We start from the raw sequence: 21,935 nt of genomic DNA, 5'->3' as shown, positions 1-21,935 counted from the left end.
GTTTTAGAGTTGCATTACTTATCTTGGGATTCAGATCTAGCTTGAGATTCATAGCCATCAACATTAAAAATTTGGCCCTGTGTTCTTAGCCTGATATTTTAGAAATACCGAAATATTAGTTACCCACTAGTAATTAATAATTTATAACAAGTAGATAGTTCATCTTCATTTCACTTGTTTATCATCATATTCTACTTGGTTGATGGAAGCCAGTGAAGACTAAAGGTTAATAATAATCCTAATATTAATAATTAATTAAACAGATATTTAATCTGTGCTTAATTTCTATATGGCACTATATTAGACACTGTGGGAATTTCATAAAAGCAAAGAGAGCCCGCTAGCTGGATGCTTTTAATCTCTTTGGATGTCAGAGGAAGGGGTGGTATTTGCAAGGATGGTTTCCTTAGATATTATTTACTAGCTTATATAGCTTTTTAGCTTATATGAAACTTCTGTTATGCCATCATTGATCTTCTTTTGACCAGTGGATTTGGAACCTCTTTTTGTCAGACTAAAATAATAAATACATGTTTTATGACTTTTTGTCAATTTGCATTATATCCTGATTTTCCATATAAAAAGTGAAATTGACTTCATCTTTAAATTTATAGTTTCATTTGGGTTCATTTAACGGAGGAGGGCATTTGCTAAGGCTTCTATTAAAGTAACACTCTTTTTTATAGCCACATCTCAGTTAGGTGACATGAAAATAAACAATTTACAACGCTGGCTGGAAACCTTTTAAAATGCAGTGTTTAGACTCAACCCACAGATTCTGATTTGGTAATTTGGGGTGATGTCCAGGCAACTCTGATTTTTAAAAAGCTGCTCACAGTATTCTGATTCACAGCTAGGAACAAGTACTGGCTAGGAAAACTGCACAAATCCCTCAAATCCAGAAGTCCAGACTGGAATCTAGGAAGCTCGTGTGCTCAAAATTCCTGAAGATTTGTTTTAAATATCTATCAGAAATTTCCAAAATAAAAATAAGAAAAAACAAAATGTTTCAGAAATCTCTTGGAAAAGATGTCTTTGTTTAATCAAGTGTAATGAAGCAGGTGGGAGAGGTTTTTGGCTGAAGCCCAAAACCTTTATACACAAAAGGTATATTGATATACATAAAAGGTATGTTGAAAAGTTTTGTTACCAAGAATGTAGACTTGGCTAATTATGGGAATGTTTCTGTTTCCTAAATCTGAGATTTTGCTCTGAGAAGAAAATACATTTGGTATTTAAATTGAGTTAATTTTATTAGAGATTAGATGCAATGTGAAAACTTTTTTTCCCCTTATATTACTGATTGCTATTGTCACATGTTTTTTAAGACTACTGTTAACTTTTAAAAATTATATCTATGAAAATGTGGTTTCCAAATGTCTGTAAGCTGTCAAACATGTTTGTTTTATAGCCATATGTAGATGCAGAGAGAGATTTGATTTCTTCTCCCGCTTTTATTATGGTTATTTTTAGTCATCACAGACTGGTTTAACCTGATACTTTCATGATACCACTTTCTAAAAGGTGTTATTGCAGGTGACTGGCCTTCTGAGTAGTTGTGAGGAAAGGTAGATTTGTCTCAGAAATCCATAGTATATCTGAAAACGACCTTTTGATTTTGGAATAATTTTTGGTTTATTGAAATGTTGCAGAGTGCAGAGTTTCCATATACTCCTCTAGCAGTCTCCCTCACTCTTCTTGTGTAATCCTCACAAATTTGTTACAACTCAGAAACCAGCATTGCTGCTTAACTATTAGCTAAGCCCCAGAGTTTATTCCCTCGTCACTAGTTTGCCTATTAATGTCCCTTGTCTTTGCCAGGATCCAATCCAAGATAGCACATTGCATTTAGCTATAATATTTACGAAGACAGAAAAGGAGTTCATTAGACAGAGCTCTTTTTCTTTTTTTTTTTTTTTTTTTGAGACAGAGTCTCACTCCACCTCCAGGCACCAGGCTGGAGTACAATGGTGCAGTCTCAGCTCACTGCAACCTCCAGCTCACTGCAACCTCTGCCTCCTGGGTTCAAGCAATTCTCCTGCCTCAGCCTCCCAAGTAGCTGGGACTACAGGCACGCACCACCACGCCCAGCTAAGTTTTGTATTTTTAGTAGAGATAGGGTTTCACCATGTTGGCCAGGACGGCTTTGATCTCCTAACCTTGTGATCCACCCACCTTGGCCTCCCAAAGTGTTGGGATTATAGGCGTGAGCCACTGCGCCCAGCCATTAGACAGAGTTCTATGAAAAATTGGAAAGCAGATGTTGTCTCTTCTCTCCATTCTGAGATCTTTTCCTCTCTTACCCTGTCCTAGGTCACCATCAATATCTGTTGCCATGGTGGTGGTCAACATTAATCCATTATCTTTCCTTCCCCCACCGATATGATTTGACTGTATCCCCACTCAAATCTCATCTTGAATTGTAGCTCTCATAATCACTACATGTCATGGGAGGGACCTGGTGATAGGTGCTAGATAATTGAATCATGGTGGTAGGTTTTTCCTGTGGGATTCTTGTGATAGTGAATAAGTCTTATGAGACCTGATGACTTTTTAAAGTGTAGTCCCCTTCACATGCTCTCTTGCCTGCTACCATGTAAGACATGCCATTGCTCCTTCTTCACTTTCTGCCATGATTGTGAGGCCTTCCCAGCCATGTGGACCTGTGAGTTCATTAAACCCCTTTTTCTTGATAAATTACCCAGTCTTGGGTAGTTATTCATAGCAATATGAAAGTGGACTATACCCTCCCATCAAAATACTCATTCTCTCAAATGTCCATCTTATAGAAAATTGTTTAAAAGGAAAAGAAAAACCCTGATAAATTGACAGCTGCTTAATGTGTTAGCTTTCTTACAAGTTTTTACACTTAGAAGAGTATGCCCAAAAAAACTATGTCCTAATCCCATATAGTGGATCGGTAATGGTGACACTTGGAGGAATGCAGTTGGTTGTCCAGGAAGATGTTTTGTACAGCAGCTACCTGTATTAAGCCATCCTTGCATTGCCACCTGAGAGTGGGTTATTGAGAAAGAAAGATTTAATTGACTCACGTTTCTGTAGGCTGTACAAGCATGATGCTGGCATCTGCTAAGCTTCTGGGAAAGCCTCTGGGAGCTTTTGCTTATGACGGAAGGCAAAGTGAGAACAGGCACATAATTTGGTGAAAGCAGGAGCAACAGAGAAATTGGGGAGGAGGTGCCACACGTTTTTAAATGACCAAATCTTGTGTGCACTCAAGAGTTAGAGCTCACTTAAAACCAAGGGAATGGTCCAAACTATTCATGAGGGAATCCACCCCATGATCCAGACATCTCCTGTCAGACCCCATCTCCAACACTGAAGATGACTTTTTTTTTTTTTTTTTTTTTTTTGAGACAGACTCTCACTTTGTCACTCAGGCTAGAGTGCAGTGGTGTAATCTCGGCTCACTGAATCTTCGCCTCCTGGGTTCCAGTGATTCTTGTGCCTCAGCCTCCCAAGTAGCTGGGACTACAGGTGCAAACTACCATACCTGGCTAATTTTTGTATTTTTAGTAGAGACGGGGTTTCGCTATGTTGCCCAGGCTGGTCTCGAACTCCTGGCCTCAAGTGATCCACCTACCTCAGCCTCCCAAAGTGCTGGGATTACAAGCATAAGCCACCATGCCCAGCTGAAGATTTCATTTCCACATGAGATTTGGGTGGGCACAAGTATCCAAACTATATCACTTCCCTGTCCAGCTCTCCTGTGCATCTGGGCACATTTTCTGAGGTATTACCACATTGCTTTGTGCATCAGAGTGGAGGCTGGTCCCTTCATTGTATTCAGGGTTACACCTACACAGTGAGGTTGCAGGATGTGTGGGGGGTTCCAGCACCCTGCCTAGTTGATTAGCTCTCCATCCTGATGATTGTGCAGGGCAGGAGATGGGTCTCCCCAAGGGAAAGAGAAGTTTTCACCTCTAAGTAAATGCCACTAAGGTTTTTCAGATTACAGGAGTTCTTTGACTAAAGGAAGTTAAAATGCTATTTGCAAGTGCTGATGTGGCCTTTGGTTGTATCACAAATTTAAGAGTCTGGAATCACCCTGAAAGAGTCTTTGCAAGAGATCATTTGGAGTAGGCCCAGATCCTCTGGCTGGTTAGTGAATACAGGCTGTTCTTTTAACATAGCCATTTCCTCCTAACATTTTATTATAAGAATTTTAAATACAGCAACATTAAAACATTTTATAGTGAACGCCCTATACCTGTAATCTAGGTATCATCATTACTGTACTTGCCCTATCGCATATATATCCAACTTTTCATCCTTCAGTTCACCTTAACTTTTTGATGCATTTTAAAGTGAATTGCAGACATCAATACACTTCTCCTTATTACTTCAGTACTACCATAGTTATTTTGGAAGAAGCATGGAAAGTAAGAATGTTACGCTCTTAAACTTTAGAGAGCTCTTGCCACAAAGAATTTTTGATGATTTTAGGTTTAGAAATGGGAGATCCTTTTTGTTCATTTTCATTGCTGATTCTTTTTGAGTTTCTTTTTGTTTTTCCAGTTTTGCTCCAGGGCAGAGTTCACAAAAGTAGAGCTCAAGGCAAAAATAATGTGGTTGTAACCTTAGAGTTGGGTTTCTGACTTCGAGAGGGGAGTATAACCTATCACTTTAGCACTCCTCTTGGGTCAGTGTCTTTTAAAAATGCAACTATCCTGATGTATTTTTGAAATACCGTGAATAATTGCTCATAGTTACGATTAAAGGGGAAGGTTTTATGAACGCTAACATCCTTTCATTGAGAGCCCATTAACCTTAGATGAAATTGTGCAATAAGAAAAAATTATCCTACGACATTTTTCAGTTATCATATTTAAAATATCCAATAATTCATGCGCTTTTACTTTAGCTTAGTGGGGTTCTTTTAAAACACAATGAGGGTTATTTGGGGAACTTGATAGAGACACAGATTCTCTTCTATCTCTGTGGAATTCTGAGTCATAGGCTGGGAGGAGCCAGGGGTCTTTAACATTTATCCTAGATGATTCCAACACAGGTAGTCAAAGAGCCACACTATGGGAAATATTGCTTTATGATCTTTTGAAAACTATTGTATCTGATAATTGGGACTTAATGTTACCGCACTCACCCTGTCTCCTTTGGGCTTTCTTGAATGCTGTAATGGTGCCTCTCTTAACAGATGGCAGTGAACGCCAGCACCATCCCTGAACAAATACAGTCCCTCTCTGTGCACGACTCTCAGGTATGTTTCTCTGCCAGTCATTTCGTTTGAGATGCTTTGTAGACAGATCTTTTTAAACAAACCAACATTTTAAAAAGATAGACAATTTCAAGGTAGTATCTCCAAATCAAGGGCTTATAAGATCTCTTTTTAAATAGGTTGCTATTGACCATGCTTTGTGGGACCTCCAACCTTTAAATGATAGGCTCAAGAGTGAGAATTGATTACCACACTGCTCCTGAAGTTGCTGGTACTGTGGAAAAGAAGAAAAGGAAAGAAAATGACACCATTCTGTTATATTCCAGCCAAAGAACATTGTGGTTAATTGATACTTTCTTTTTTGTTCCTGGTTGGATTTCTATAACCTGTTTTCCTAATTCTGTTATCATTGAATTTTATGGGCCAATTCATCTCTACAACTTGCCTTTTAAAAATAATAGTCCAGTGACTGTGACACACATTTATAATGCATATTTATTAAAGTTATTGGACAGAAGATGTGTGCTGTGAGTCATGGTGGGTGGTGATGAGGGATGCTGAGCGATCCAGGGAAAGACCTAGGGGCATAGAACCAGAGCACCGTCCCGCATTCTGGTTCTGCTGTATAATTAACAGGCAAGACCTTTTGTTCTCAAAGTGGTTGTACTATAAAGCATCACCACCATCAGGATCATAATTTTCTTTCTTTCAAACTCTGCATATTCAATTTAAATTCGTTTCTGTTTTACTTGGTCTGTGTTTTATAAAATAGCCATATATTGGAGAGATAATTAGAGTGATTTTGTTGGCGTGAGGAAGTCAGCAAACCTGTTTGAGGTCAGATAGCTAATGCTGGGCCCTTATTTTATAGCTGAAGAAGTAAAGGCTTGCAGAGGTGAGGTGGCTCCCCCGCAGTCACACCACTGGCTAGAGGCTGAGCCAGGATTCGGTTTAGCTCTTTACGCTGAATCAGGCAACTCAGTAAGAGACCTTGAGATAAACTGTAGGGATTGGTTGAGTGATGAAAGGCAAGTTAAGGATAATAATGGATCAGAGGGCAAAGAGAGTAAAAGAAACAGGAAGAGGGATTAGGATAACTCGTACTGGAGAGCATTTTATGACTCATTTTTGTATATATCATTTTATTCTCCCAGCAACCTTTTAAGGCAGGCGTTATTCCCATTTTATGAATGGGAAAATAGATACAGAGAATGACTTGCTCAAGGTTGCATTTCACTTCAGTGGCAGAGCCAAGTCTTGACCTGAAATGCCTTATTTTTTGTACTCCAACAATAAGGCCTACTCATGTCCCGGAATTCCCTGATAATAGGGAGAGGCTGTATGGTGGAGATGTTCATGGTTTATAATCAATATTCAAGAAAGCGGGCTCTAGGTGAGAAAGGCAGAAGAGATAAACAGTGGCTGAATCTTCTGGGTTCCACCTTCCTCTGCATTGCAGGGTTTAAGGTGCTCAGCCTTTGTGATCCCCAGGTTTCAATGGTAACTGTCTATGGTGTGAGTTGTAAGGTGCCACTTTAGGTAGCTGATGCTTCTTTGGACTTACTACAGCTTATACAAGTTGTTCATGATGCCCATCCTATGGCTGAGGCTTTTTGTATGAAACATTCATATCCACAATTGTGGTGGGAATTAGGTACCATTACAGCCTCACACAGGTGTTACGATGCCAAACAAGGCCTGTGTGTATAAGGATCTAGTTTTGAAATTTCCAGAAAGAAACGGCTATATGAATCAAGTGATACTGTGATTTTATTCATTCCTTTCCTGATACAGTTTGTTAACACCACTTGCTGTTTTCTTTTTTAAGGGCCCACCCAATGCTAATGAAGACTACAGAGAAGCTGCTTCTTGCGCCGTGAACCTCGTTTTGAGATTAAGGTAAGCAATACTGTTGTTTATTCTGCACTGTTTTTCCTATGGTACAATTTTTTAAATCTCCTTTGATAACTTTTCATAATATTAGCATAAAATAAAATCGTTAGGTTATTTGATTTCCCCAAACCACCAGTGTATGCTGTATTCCCAGGGCTAATTGTGCTCTTCTAATTGCTTGCTAAAGAAGAATAAGAAATAAAAGCACCATATGAGTGTGTCTGCAGGCTCAGTGTACCTTTCATTAAGTTTTTTTTTTTTTTCCTTGCCTTTTCTTTCTTAGGTTTCTTTTTCTTTTTTACAATGTAAGATCACAGTAAGAGATTTTTAATGAGTTTCTTTCACACTTCAGCAGTCGGTCTCTGACAGAAATAAACCATGCTTGTACTACAGGTTGCCTGTTCAGAACATTTTTCAGTGGCAAGTTTGATCAGCCACTGTGGAGAAATGACAGATATATTTTGAAAGAAATCTCAGTCTTCTAGGAAGTGGATACAAATATGGTGCCTGACAGTATGGTCTTTGTCTGCAGTAGAGTGAATGAAAGTGTTTTGCGTTTTAAGGATTTTTTTTTTTTTTTTTTAACTTAAAGGTTCATCTTTGTGATATTCTTTGCTAAGAATTTGGTATCTCAAGACAAAGGAAAACTGTTTGAACTAATTATAAACAGCTTAGTTTACCAGTTCCATCAGAATACTGTCACATCTTTAAAGACGTTTTAAAAGAAGTTATGCATATGTTCTTCTCACCATTAACAAATAAAGCACGAGGCATTTTCAGAGTTGTAGGTACAAAAAGTGGGCTCATCCTCAAGGTTAGTTTCGACCCCTCTGTGTTACCACAGTCCATCTGAGTAGATCATCGGTACCATAATCACCCCTCATTTCTGATGGTCATTTATAGTCTCCAGTGCATTTCACCTGCGTATCAGGGGAACCCCCACAGTACCCTTGGTGTGATTCAGTTCAGAGTTGATTTCACAGTCACGAAGTGAAATTTTACAAGGCTGTTTTCCTTACTTTTGAGAGAAGCCTTGATTATTATTCACAGTGAATTTAGCAATCACTAAAGAATGAGATAGCCCATTCCCTTTTTGTTTGACTTTAGAATCAGATACTTCTTTCATTTATATTTTACTTATTCAATTATTCATTAATTCAGCCTATATTTATGAGGAACCCACTCTGCACCAGGAGCTCTGTGCCAGGTTCGTGTTTGTCATTGAAATGCAGTGGTAAGCAAGACTACCGAGGTTTTAGTCTAGCCCACTGAGCATGCAGTGTTGGAAGTGACCTTTAGAATTCAACAGTCCAGTTGCCTACTTTATATATGTGGGAATCTTTTTTTTTAGTGTCCCTTCTGGATGTTTACCTAGCTTCTGTGCATACTAAAGCTCACGTTTTCTCCGTGATTGCTCCTTTAATACTAAAAAAGCCTTAATTGTTTGATGGTTCTTCCTCCTTCTGAAGATTAAACTGACTTTTCTGTTCTGGGCTCCTGTGGGCCATAATTCTTCCCCTTAGTGGAAATATCTTGCTGTCTGGATAAAAGTCTCCTGGAAAATGTGTCAAAACATATACTACTGAGCTTTAACTTTAGATACTGTTTTGCCCTGGGCAGTAGAGCAATATAAGACAAATGCATTCCCTTATTTTTTATGAGACCCATTTGTATATTTGCAAGGCATGTTCTTCTCTTTTCTGAGACAAAATACTATAAGAATCTTTAGCCTTTTTCTTGTCATACAGTTTCTCTGTATTGCTCTTGCAATCCTACTTGTTCACCTTTATTTAGTCTGTTTCTGCCTTGGTTGTATTTTCTCTTGTGGGTGTAGGTTGTTTTCCTGTTTGTGGCTTAGATAACTAGTCGTACATGATGCTTCAGGAAGAAAGGGTCCAGTGTTCAAATATGTCAAGAAACAATGCACAGTCTTCATCCGTGTGTGTGCACACATACCCACATGTGCGCACAGACACCTTTTTTGGAAATTACAAGGAATATTAATATATTAAATATTTTAAGAAGTTCTACAGGAAGGGAATTTGTTTAACTTTCTTTAAAACCTGTTTGACCTCATAACTCTTTTCATGTGGTTATTTTGTGTCCCTTTTGTATGCAGCACCCATATTTAAATACAGGATTTTAGATGTGCTCTGAGCAGGCTGTAGTGCAGCATTAAGATAATCTTATTTATTTATTTATTTTTGTAATCCACACTTTATATTTCACCTAAATCAGCCCGAGTTTTCATTGCCTTTTGAAATATCCATGCACATTGGTGATATATTGAGCATCACTCGGCAGCCAAACAAAACAGCTGATTTTTTAAAAGGGTTACCAAGCCTAATTCTGAACTGCAGCTCTAGATACAACTTATCATTTATCACTAATAATTAACCTGATGGTTTTGATTCATTTCTTGTCCACTTTATATTTCAATCATGATCATCAATGTGTCATATTAGTTCCAGTGTTTGGATATATGTCCATTGCCAATGTGATTAACCTGCCTTTTAATCGTTACCAAAAACATTGATTAATGTGTTTAGTAGTTTGAGGGAGAAGAGCCTTCTGACATCTGTTAGAAACCACTCACTGTTGGAGCGACTTTCAACAATGAATTAATGTTCTTTGCTACAGTTGTTTAACCAGCAACAAATTCAATGGACTCTGCTATCTTTTAGTGGACATCTAACCAATTATTCAGAAGGCTTTCATAAAGGGATCTATTATATATGTTGTTGATATTAACATGTACCACATTAATGGCATTTTCCTGAATCTAACAACATATAAACACTTTCAAATAATGGAAATGTATTGTAGTATGACTTATTTTCTGTGAACACATGTTGACACCTAATTGTTGGTACATTTGTCTACTTAGGTTGCCATTAAAAAAATACTATAGACTGGGCATCTGAAACATTAGAAATTTATTTTCTCACAGTTGTGGAGGCTAGAATCTGGGATCAGGATGTCAGCATGACTGGTTTCTGGTGAGGGCTCTCTTCTTGGCTTGTAGCTGTATCTCTGCTTACTGAGTCTTCACGTGGTGGAGAGGAAGTGAGAGTAAGCTCTCTGGTGTCTCTTGGGTCCCACCCTCATGACCTCACCTAAACATAATTACCTCCCAAAGACTCCATCTTTAAATACATCACATGGAGGTTTAGGGCTTTAACATGTGAATTTTTTTTCAGGGTGGGGCACAATTTTTAATACATAGCAGTTGGTATATATTTTTTTCACTAAGTGTTTACAGGCTAGTTATTTAGCCTATTACTTTTCATATTTGTGAACTCATGAATCCCTCAGAAATTACTGTTGAAGTAGGGTGGAAGGGGGATGTACTTCAGTTTGAGAAACAGCCTTTGAAAGTTCTAAGTTAAATGCTATTACTTTTTTGTGATCACTTTGTTCTAAAGTAAATGAAAATGGTAAATTCATTCATTCTGTAAATATTTATTGAGCACTTACTATGTTCATGGCATTGTTCTAGGTGCTGTAATGTACCAGTAGGAAAAAGAAAAGGCAGCCTTCTTAACCTCAAGGAGCTCACGTTCTAGAGCCAGGGAGAGGAAAAATTCAAATATTCAAATTGCATGTTTGATATACCAAGTTGTCTGAAGGAAAAGGATAGTATTCTGTATTATCTAAGATATATTTATTTTGCTGTGTGAAAAGCTACCACAAACTTAGCAACTTAAAGCAACACCCATTTATTACCTCAGTTTCTGTAGGTTGGAAGTCCGGGCACAGTTGAGTGGGGTAGCCTCCTCAGTGTCAGGCTGAAATTAAGGCTTGCTCATCCAGAGCTCATGGTCCTCTCCCAAGCCTTTTTGGGCTGCTGGCAGAATTTAGCCCCTTGCAGTTGTAGATTGAGGCCCTGACCTCCTACAGGTCATGAACAGTTTACAACATGACTGCTCTCTTTTTCAGGAGCAGCCGTAGACCTTCTCCCCCACTCCACCCTCACCCTCAAGGCCTCAGTATTTCTGTTTAGGTTTTTTACCTGATTAAGCTGGCCTCACCTAGGATAATCTCCCTTTTGATGAACTGAAAATCAACTGATAAGGAACTTTAATTCTATCTTCACCTTTGCTGTATGACATAACTTAATTGCAGGAGTGACATCCATCATAGTTACAGGTACTGTTCATGCTCAAGGTGGGGGATGACGCAGGGCATGTTCACCAGGGAATCGGTTCATTGCGATCATCTTAGAATTCTGCCTACCACTGAAGGTCTCTCCAAATAAAGTAATATTTGAACAGACAGATCCCTAATGGAAGTGAGGACACAAGCCATGAAGCCAAGCAAACAGCACTTGCAAAGGTTTGAAGCAGGAAGTTTGTTCTAAGCAATGGCAAAAGCAGCCCGGAAACCGGTGCAGGCAGAGCTGAGGTTATAGGCATAGAGAATTAGCAAGGGCCAAATCACATAGGGCTGCGTAGCCTGTGGTGAAGACTTTAGATTTTACTGTTAGAGGGAGGAAAACCAGGGGAGACCTGTGATCAGAAGAGTGGTATCGTCTGAATAAAATTTTAAACAGAGAGCTGCAATTGATTTATAGAGAACAGACCATGTAGAGAGCATATTAGGTGGCTGTGAGAGTCCCTTGGCAGGCTACTGTCATGACATAGTGAAGATGACTTGGACCAGAGTGAAGACTAATGGAAGTGGTAAGCCATTACTGGATTCTGGGTTGGAGAGAAAGAACTTGATTATTCAATATGAGTAACCCCCCCATATAGGTACCGAGGAAGGAGAACTAAGCAGAATCGTGGCACAATTAGTGACTGAAGAATATCTCAGTTTATAGTGTTACTACTCAGTTATTTCCCCTTATGTAATTCTCTCTATATAATCATATATTAGTTTGTAGAATGAGTGCCTAAAGAATATCTTACTACTCAGTTATTTCCATATATATATATATATATATATGTATGTATATAAAAAACTATATCTTAGTTCATAATCGGAGGAATGCCTAGAGTAGACACGGCACATAGCATGAATTAAGGAATAAGCAGCTTATAGTCAGAGGAATGTCTGGAGCAGACACAGTGCAGAGCATGATTTAAGGAAAAGCAGTTATACCAGGACAAGAATCCATGGCCCAGGTGGCAGCGTTCAGTATCGTAAAGATAACTGCTGTATGGCAGGCTTGGGGCAAGAGCCACTCCTCCTGATAAAGGAGTTGAAGGACCTTGCTTCCGTTCTCGTGGAGGGCTGCCCTCAGACCGGCAATCCCTCGAGCATCTGAGGATTCAAAACGCCTCCTGATAATCGCACCTTGGTAACTGTGAACTTTATCAGCTCTTGTTACTGTGCTGCTCAAAAAGCATCTTTCTAACAGAACTCACTGGAAGCTGCCAGAAGGTGGCGGTAGACCCTGACAGCTGTCACTGCTATGTGACTTTAGTATCCTATAAATCTTCTTAGGAGTAGCATGCCCATAGATAGAGGTATTGTACACTGCACCCTCTTCACTGTGCACAGCCCACCTCCATGCCTTGGTGACCTAATGGGGGTGGACCCCTTACTGCACACGGCCCACCTTCTTGCCTCGATGACCTAATGGGGGTGGAGCCCTTGCTCTCACTGTCCACCTCCTAGCTTAGGTGACCTAATGGGGATGGACCCCTTGTTTTATTGCTCACAACCCTACCACTATCCTTAAAGATGAATTCACTCACTACTCTGCCCCCTAACCTATACCCAATAAATACAGACACTTCTGGACATTTGGGGCCTTGCCTGTCTCCGCTTATAGGTGACGTGCCCCCCCCCCGCCGAGCCCAGCTGCATTTTCCTTGTACTTCTGTGTCCTGTCTCTTTATTTCTCGGATCCTGCACCTCAGCAGAGCATAAGGGACACCCCACGACCTGTGGGGCCCTTAGCCTACAATACAAGGTTTTGGCCTGAAAGTATGGAGGAATGGAGTTACTGTTTCCTGAGATGGGCAAGAGAGTTGGAGTTGTAAGTTGGGATGGAATCAAGAACTCAGTTTTGCACATGTTAAGCTTGAGTTGTCTATGAGGATATATCAGGTAGGGATTAGGATACATGATTTCAAAGATGTCTGGGCTAGAGATGTAAATATGGGAACTGTTGGTGCTTATGGCATTTAAAGTTATGAAATGAGTGGAATCATCTGGGAATAAGTGACGGCAGAGAAGAGAAGTGGGCTGGTACTGTTACTGGTATTGTATAGATAAGCATCCACTGATTGAGAAGGAGAGGCTGGTGAGGTAGAGAAGAGAGCGATGTTCCTAAAAACTAAATAGAGGAAGTGTTTGAAGAAAGGAAAAGTGAACACCTGCATCAAATGCTATCAGTAGATCAAGTATATTTGCAAAATGAAGCACATGCTTGAACTTTACAAGAATGTTATCAGTGGAGCGATGGGGACAAAAGCCTGGTCCCATTGTGTTCAAGATATTGACAAGAGAGAATAGGGGATAACAAGGATAGAAAACTTGTTAGTACAGATAACTCTTGTGAGAAATTCTCAACACAGGATCAAAACTGTGGAGTGATAGCTCAATGAGAATATTAGGTAAAGGAAGGTTTTTTTTTTTTTTAAATCATGTTTACAGGTGAATGGAAATGATCCAATAGAGAAGGAAAAATTGAATGAGGGAGGGGACAGTGCAACACTGACATTCTCAAATGGGTGAACAGCGATGTTCCCCAGACATCAGTTAGACTGGAGAAAGGAGGGGTCATCTCTTGGTGGTGCAGTCACCATCAGGGGAAGGCAGGCAGGCAGGGGAGGCAGGGCGAGGTGCAAAGAGACTATACCTTGTGTGGAAGTCTTCTTCTGTTTCTGTTTTCTCAGTAAAACAGGGAGTGTCATTAGCTGAGAGTGAGGAGGGAAAAGAAGGTGATGGAGGTTTTAGAAGAGAGGAGAATAATTGGTAGGAACAAGAGAGTAGATTTTTTAGGGAAATGTGGAAGGATTAACAGGCTGGAACGGGGATCACTGGAGATTAATAATGACCTGGCGTGTAAGAGTGTGTGTGTGTGTGTGTGTGCACGCTCATGCGTGCACGCACATTATGGTAATTAAGGAAACACAACATGTAAAAACATTCATAGAGGACAAGGCACGGTGGCTCATGCCTCTAATCCTGGCACTTTGGGAGGCCAAGGCAGGCAGATCACTTGAGGCCAGGAGTTCGAGATCAGCCTGGCCAATATGGTGAAACCCTGTCTCTACTACAAATACAAACATTAGCTGGGCATGGTGGTGTATGCCTGTAATCCTAGCTACTCGGGAGGCTGAGGCATGAGAATCACCTGAATCTGGGAGGTGGAGGTTGCAGTGAGCGGAAATTATGCCACTTCACTCTAGCCTGGGTGACAGAGTGAGACTCTGTCTCAAAGAAGTAAATAAATAGATGAAAATGAAACATTCATAGAGGATTCTGTGAGCATGGCAATGGGCCCCCAATTTAGAAACACTGTTTAAGTCATAAATAAATACAAGTAATAGAATTGCTGTCAAACTGATCTCTTGTGTGTAGAGCGACAGTCCCCTGCCTCCTTCTCTCACCCCAGCACCCCTCAAATGTCTGACTTCCTTCTTTTATAGCTTTCAAAGTTACAAGCTCTTTGAGTATCAAAACCCCACTATCCAGTGTTGTTCCCTGCCACACAATTTCTTTATACCCATTCCCCATTTGAAATCTACTTGGGATCATTTGCACCACCTCTCTGCCTGAACAAGCTGTTTCCTAAACCATCCTGTGTGATAGGGAGCTGGAAGACTGCTCTTGGCTGATGTTTTTGAGATTTAAAAAAATCCATGCCCTCTTTTGCACCTTCCTCATTTGTTTCCATCTCCATTCAAGACTCTGATACATGTGTATGCATTTGTACATATGCATATCTACATGTACACACATATGTGCCTGCATGTGTACACATACACATATATTTGTATATGCCCTCACTCTGTGAATCACTGCTCAATGCAATGCATGGCTGTCGGGTATTGCATTTCTTATTCCCTGAGCCTATCTGGGTGTTATATTTATGTGTATTATGCTCCACAGGCTGGTGGGAAGGAGACTTTAGTTCAGGCCAACTCTTCATCAGTCCTTAACTAATGCTATGTGGGTGGCTGCCCTCTCTACCTCTTGGAAAGGTCGCCGTGACTTTCCTTTTGACATAGCATTTTACAGCCCTACCTGCTGGGAATGTGGCTTCCTTCCTGACTACACACCCCCACCCCTTCCCCCAGAAACTCACCTCCATTCTGTTAAGTAGGAAACTGGGAAATATTTTCCTTTTCAAAATGTCACACTCTGCAAGAAAAGACAAATACGTTGTGGCTACAGGTAGTGTATTTCTCCACTATTTATTTATTCCTGGAGATCATAGGCAAAAATCCGAGGAGGCAAAAGGGTAGTTTCTTCTTTGAAAAAAATATACTATTGCTTTAATTTGCTGTTATATGCAATATTGGAGAATAGCATTAGACCTTAAGTCTCAGTGTTAAGTGCTGGAGATCGTTCAAATGCAGATTTGCCTTTTTCTTTTATGTGTTTTGCAAATATTCTCTTGTCCATTGTATATATGATAATGTCATCTATGATATAAAAAAAAATGAGTTATCAGAAAACCAGTACAAGATAAGGAAATCCTCCTAAATACTAATCTCAGGAGAAAAATACCAAGTGGGCCACCTTGTAATTTATATACTGTCAGTAGATGGTAATACAGTTTGTGGTCTGAGTCAAACATTATACAAATATTTTTCCATTAGTATATTTTTCAACAAATAAAATAGTCTTGCATTTAGCACAAAACATGTTTATTAGAATTAGGCTCAGTGACTTGGAAAATGATAAATCTACCAGTTAAATTGTTAATTCCTTTGTTTTAGATGTTGTTCATACTTTGACAGCTCAGCCCTATGGATGGCATTTACAGTTTTGCTGAAGGCAGTCCTGCCAATTTTCCTACATAGTTATGCTGGCATGGCGTGTCCCATCAACTTGCTCATCATGAATTTACCTTGTTATTATGTAGCAGTGTCATTAGACCTTGAGGGACCAGTTAAAGACCCCAGATCAGCACAGCGGCTTCCTGCTGGTAGGGAAAAATGATCTCTAGTGTGGGATATTTATTTTCACAGAAATCCTTCAACATGACAGTTGTTGCCTAATTCAATTTATTATTTTAGTTTTGTTATTAAAAGATACACTTATCTATTTGTAAAGAACAGACTGGGCCGGGCGCGGTGGCTCACGCCTGTAATCCCAGCACTTTGGGAGGCCGAGGCAGGCGGATCACGAGGTCAAGAGATCAAGACCATCCTGGTCAACGTGGTGAAACCCCGTCTCTACTAAAAATACAAAAAAATTAGCTGGGCATGGTGGCACGTGCCTGTAATCCCAGCTACTCAGGAGGCTGGGGCAGGAGAATTGCCTGAACCCGGGAGGCGGAGGTTGCGGTGAGCCGAGATCACGCCATTGCACTCCAGCCTGGGTAACAAGAGCGAAACTCTGTCTCAAAAAAAAAAAAAAAAAAAAGAACCGACTTAGTCAATTACGATTTCATAAAGAAAGCTGAATCTGTTAGAAACAAAGTTGACCACCATTTTAGCATGAGTATGCCAGAATTCTAATTCCATCATTATTCAGGAGGAATTAGAATTCTTAAACTGTTCTCCAGCCTGTAAAATAGGGTTAATTGCGTAATTCTTACCAGTCAAGTGGCTGGAAGGCTTGATTAATTTTTTTCCCTGAAAGGTTAAATAGTGTGGGCATAGCGTTCAGTTACGCAATGCTTTTTTATTACACGTTCTTCGCCCCCCCGCAGCAGACTACTTATTTACTGCTTTCTTTGTGCAAGGCTTTGTTGAAAATTCAAAGATGAATAAAGCAAGGTTTCTGCACTCAGAGAGCTTACCATGTAGGCGGAGAGATCAGATCCCGCACAAGTGACCATAATATAAGGTAGAGGGTGATAAATGCAGTAAGAAGAGAGATAAAACTAAGAGCTATGGGTATTTGGAGGAAGGTGCAAGCCCTTTTGTTTAGATGTTATCTTTGATGTACTTGTTCCCATAGTAACCAGCGTTTTTTGTTGTTGTTGCTGTTTTTTTTTTTCAACCAAATTTTGAGAAGAGTAATAGAACGAATCCAGAGGCAGTGTCAGGCTTTAGTCTTTGGTAAGGGGTTTACACATTTTAACTTATTTCTGAAAAGACCACATTTGTTTTTTGGTAGAGTGGTATATGTAGGTAGCAAATTAATAGAAATACAGTGCTTTGATCTAGAAAAACATCTGGCATTTTACTTCATTTTTTGGCCATTCTCCTTTGGTTATTTTCTTTTCTTTGAGAATTGGAGTCACTGATGCACACCTTGGCTTTGTTAGTGAGTGGTATCCTTCAAAAAGATGAAATGCCTACTATGTGCCAGGTACTACGATAAGGACATTATTTGCTTTGTTTGTTTAATCATCATAAAACCACCATGGCATCCATCCTGTTGTTACCGGCATTTCACAGGTAGGAGATTAAGATTTAAAGTAATACAGTAATTTGTTTAACACTGTAAAGCTCATAAGAAGCAGCGATGGGCCTTGAACCTAGGTCGGTTTAACATGTTGTTCCTTGTTCTTCCCTGACCCTGTGGCCTTGCTCTATTTAGTCCCATATTCAATACGGTAAGAAACTCCTGTACTTTGGGGATTGTTACATTTACCTGTCTTCTCGTTAATGTTTCACACAAATACTCTTTTAACAATATTTCCCAACAAGCTCATCATTAACTGTTATGACAGGAATACCGGAAAATATTTTTCTTGGAGGAGACGCTAAAGACGCTGCTGCAAATAGCAACTGGCATTTACTGTGTTTTAATAATTTTTCAAGCACTGCCACATCACTTGCTTGATTTAGTTTTTCCTTTTGTCCTACATTTGCTGCTGACAGATGAAACAGAAAGATCAGAGTTGTTAAGTGGCTTTCCTGCGGTCACAGCTATAATTCTCCAGCTGGCTGGCATATGGGTCTTCTGACACTAATTCAGTGTTATTGATGATATGGTATAGAGAGATAGTATACATATAGTGATAGAAGGTCGTGTAAGGTTTTGCCTTTGGCATATACAGAATCATTCTGCTGGTAAACATGCTAAAGGAAAGAAGGTTTGTATTCAGAAAAATTTGGTGCAAGGGAAGCAGAATAGAAGAATGAAAAACCATCCATTCTGAGATAATACTGTTTTTTTTTTCTTGACAGTCGAGCAAGAGGACATTGTGAGTACAAATACTTTAAGCAATAGAGGATATGTAGAATTCTTTAAAGATATTTATTCTTTATTTTCAAGCCATAAATGATCATCTTAGAAATTGAGAAAGGGAAAATAAAGAAATAACATCATCTATAATCTCACGACCCGGAAATAATTATTGGCCTCTTGATAAATATTCTTCCAGACTTTTTTTCTGCAAACATGTTAATGTAGATTTTAAATTTTTAAAATGTTATTATATGAACTTTTTTTAATAAAACAACACACATTGTTTTCTAATCTGCTTTGTTTATCTTGGTAATATGGCCTGGATACTTTTCCATATTGGTGAATACAAATCTATAGCATCCTTTTTCATGGCTTCCTTATATTTTGATTGAATGCACCAAAACTTGTATTACTGAAAAAGTATTATTTGATACTGAGGGAGTTCCCAGTTTTTCACTATTGTAGCATATAAAAGATTAAATGTACAAGAATGATGTTTGAAAACTGCCCAGTAGGAAAATCTCTTTTAGCCTTGAATTTTGACCTTAGTAAAATGCTCTTAGATGTTGAGAAGCCTGAAGATACAGAACTGAGTAAGCCCAGTATCAAAGCACATGGGGATTACTTAGGAGCTGATTCTGGCTCTTGGGTCAGCAGAGGTTGTCATCATCTGTGTAATGGCAGACACGGCTTCCTCGCTCTGTGTTGGTGCCGAGTTCTTGCAGCAGGGTTTTAACGAGGTCCCTGGACTGAGAGGCTACAAAACTGAATGATTTCTAAATGTAAGAGGGTTCCATTTTGAAGCTGTTCTTTTGGAGACTTCCTTCGAAAGCTTATTCTTTAAAAAATCCTCCCTTAGCCGCTTGCTGTGAGCACCCAGGGGTTAGAGGAAATAGCCTGTGTTGTACACAACAGTCGGAGGAGATGAGAGATCACCTTTATGCTCTGTGAGCCTTACACAATGGCTTGCATGTTACAGACCCTGAATGAATGTGTACTGCACAGATGCCAAGTGAATGATTTTTAATGAAAGGTGTGCTTCACAAGATGTTATTTGCAGCTTTTATTTTTGACATTATAGTGGATATATGTACAGAAAATACTCCTTTGCTAGATTTCTTTCTTATTTTTTTTTTCTTTTTCTTTTCTGAAACGGAATCTCACTCTTGTCACCTAGGCTGGAGTGCAGTGGTGTGATCTTGGCTCACTGCAACTTCTACCTCCCGAGTTCAAGCCATCCTCGTGCCTCAGCCTCTCAACTAGCTGGGACTACAGACAGCACCACCATGCCCAGCTTATTTTTGTACTTTTAGTAGAGATGGAGTTTCACCATGTTGGTCAGGCTGGTTTTGAACTACTGACCTCAGATGATCCACCCACGTTGACCTCCCAAAGTGTTGAGATTACAGGTGTGAGCCACTGCACCCAGCCTGCTAGATTTCATCTACAACAATTCCAAGGCAAATTAATCCTTTTGACATAATTTCCTACATTTTGTTCTTTTAAATACTTCTCCGTTAAGACAAAAATGGACTTTTTAAGGTACCTATTTTAAAGACATTTTTTCCACATGCTTATCTATCTAAAGACATGAAAAGATTCATGAGAAAGAAGCAAAAGTTCATAGAAGGTGTGAAGAGTCCTGGAAATCTGAGCAAACAATCAGTCCAGCAGGCGAGAACTTCGAGGACAGGTTCTGTGTCAGAGAATAAAAGAAGGGATGCTAAACAAGGGCCTTGCCCGAGCATTCCCTGCCCTCCATTTAGACCCTGCTGTGTTACCTCCTATCGGCTTGTCAGAGTATCTATTGGCAGTTCCTACCTCTAGGTCTCAGGACAGACTCTCATTGTTCACATGTTAAAGTGTGGATGTGCTGTGTTTCTTCCCACAGAGCCTTCCTTCTTTGGCAGAAGGTTTCCTAGTTAAAAGTCTTCCTCATTCTTTTTTCACTAAAAGAATAGTGAAGCTAAACACCTGTAGGCAGCTAAACGATGGAAGCTGGCATGCCTCTGTACAGCTTACCCATGGCTATCTCTCTGAGGCAGGGCATTTTCAGGGGAGGTTTAATCACAGAGAAGTGGGGTGAATTGTGCTGTGTCATATGACCAGTGTCAGCGCCGGGAATCAAACGCCAGTATCAACCTTAAGAGTAGAGTGGAGGGGAGGTGGATTCAAGATGGCCAAATAGGAACCGCTCTGGAGTACAGTTCCCAGCAAGAACAACACAGAGGATGAGTGAATGCCACATTTCCAAAAGAGTTATTACTGCCCACAGACCAGGAGATTCCTGGGCTGAAAAGTGCCACGAGTTTTTAGTATGGCTGTTTCAGCCGGCGTAGTGGGTCTCCACACAAAAACTCACACAAAACTGGGCAGCTGTTTCAACTGGTGCCTGGAACACTTGGGCGATAGAGCCGTCCATTCAACTAAAAAAAAAGGGAGCTGAAACAGGGAGCCAGGTGATCTGGCTCTGCAGGTCCCACCCTACAAAGACCAGCAATCTGAAACGTTCTTGTTTCGCAGCAAGCGCAGCTGGACCCGGGACTGTCCAGCTCTGTTGGGGGAAGGGCGTACACGATTACCGAGGCAGTCCACCACTACCAAGGCTGTCTGCTATTACAGAGGCAGTCCGCCATTAGTGAGGCAGACTGCCATCACGGAAGCAGTTCTAACTATAACTCTATAAACAAAACCGCAAGGAAGTTCACACGGAAGCTGAGTGGAGCCCACAGCCAATCAGCAATGCCTCTGCTGGCAGAGTGTGAGTAGGCTACCTCCTTGCTGGGCAGGGCAGCTCTGAAAAAAGGTGGCAGTACATCAGGAACTTACAAATAAAACCCCACCTTCCCAGGACAGAGCACCTGGAAAAAAAGGTGGTTATGAGTTCCGCTGCAGCAGACTTAAATGTACCTGCCCAGCAGTTCTGAACAGAACAACGGAGCTCATAGCTCAGCACTTGAGCTCCTGTAAGGGACAGACTGACTCCTCAGGCAGCTCCCTGGCCCCCATAGATCCAAAGAGTCACCTCATAAAGGAGAGCTCAGGCTGACTTCTGGCAGGTATCCTTCTGGGACGAAGATAAAAGAAGAAGAAACTGGCAGCAACCCTTACTGTTCTGCAGCCGCCACAAGTGACGCCCAGGCAAGCAAGGTCTGGAGTGGACCTCCAGCCGTCCTACAGTAGAGGGGCCTGACTGTTAGAAAGAAATAACTTCATCATCAACAAACTGGACGTCCACTCAGAGACACCATCTGAAAGTCAAGAACTGTAAAGACCACAGGTAGAGAAATCCACAAAGATGGGAAGCAACCAGCGCAAAAAGGATGAAAACACCAAAAACCAGAACGCCTCTCCTCCTCCAAGGGATCACAACTCGTCACCAGCAAAGGAACAAAGCTGGTTGGAGAATGAGTCTGATGAAGTGACTGAAACAGGCTTCAGAAGGTGAAGCCTTCTGAATAACAAACTTCTGTGAGCTAAAAGAACATGTTCTAACCCAATGCAAAGAAACTAAGAACTTTTAAAAAAGGTTTGATGAAATGCTAATGAGAATAAACAGCTTAGAGAGGAATATAAA

General features: G+C 40.3%; 1 protein-coding gene across 1 annotated transcript in view; it reads left to right on the top strand.

Moving 5' to 3' along the window:
• The window catches only part of STK39 (serine/threonine kinase 39), a 317,234-nt gene that overhangs the window by 176,943 nt on the left and 118,356 nt on the right, over window positions 1-21,935 (top strand). The window contains exons 13-14 of the mRNA XM_032286623.1: window positions 5,177-5,239; window positions 7,026-7,096. Of these exons, the coding sequence (XP_032142514.1) occupies window positions 5,177-5,239; window positions 7,026-7,096 (134 nt within the window). The remainder of the gene's footprint in view (window positions 1-5,176; window positions 5,240-7,025; window positions 7,097-21,935) is intronic.

Source organism: Sapajus apella, unplaced genomic scaffold (genome assembly GCF_009761245.1).
Source record: "Sapajus apella isolate SASKATOON/1434 unplaced genomic scaffold, GSC_monkey_1.0 scaffold18, whole genome shotgun sequence".
Classification (NCBI taxonomy): Eukaryota; Metazoa; Chordata; class Mammalia; order Primates; family Cebidae; genus Sapajus; species Sapajus apella.
This window is presented reverse-complemented; position numbering and strand designations above follow the sequence as displayed.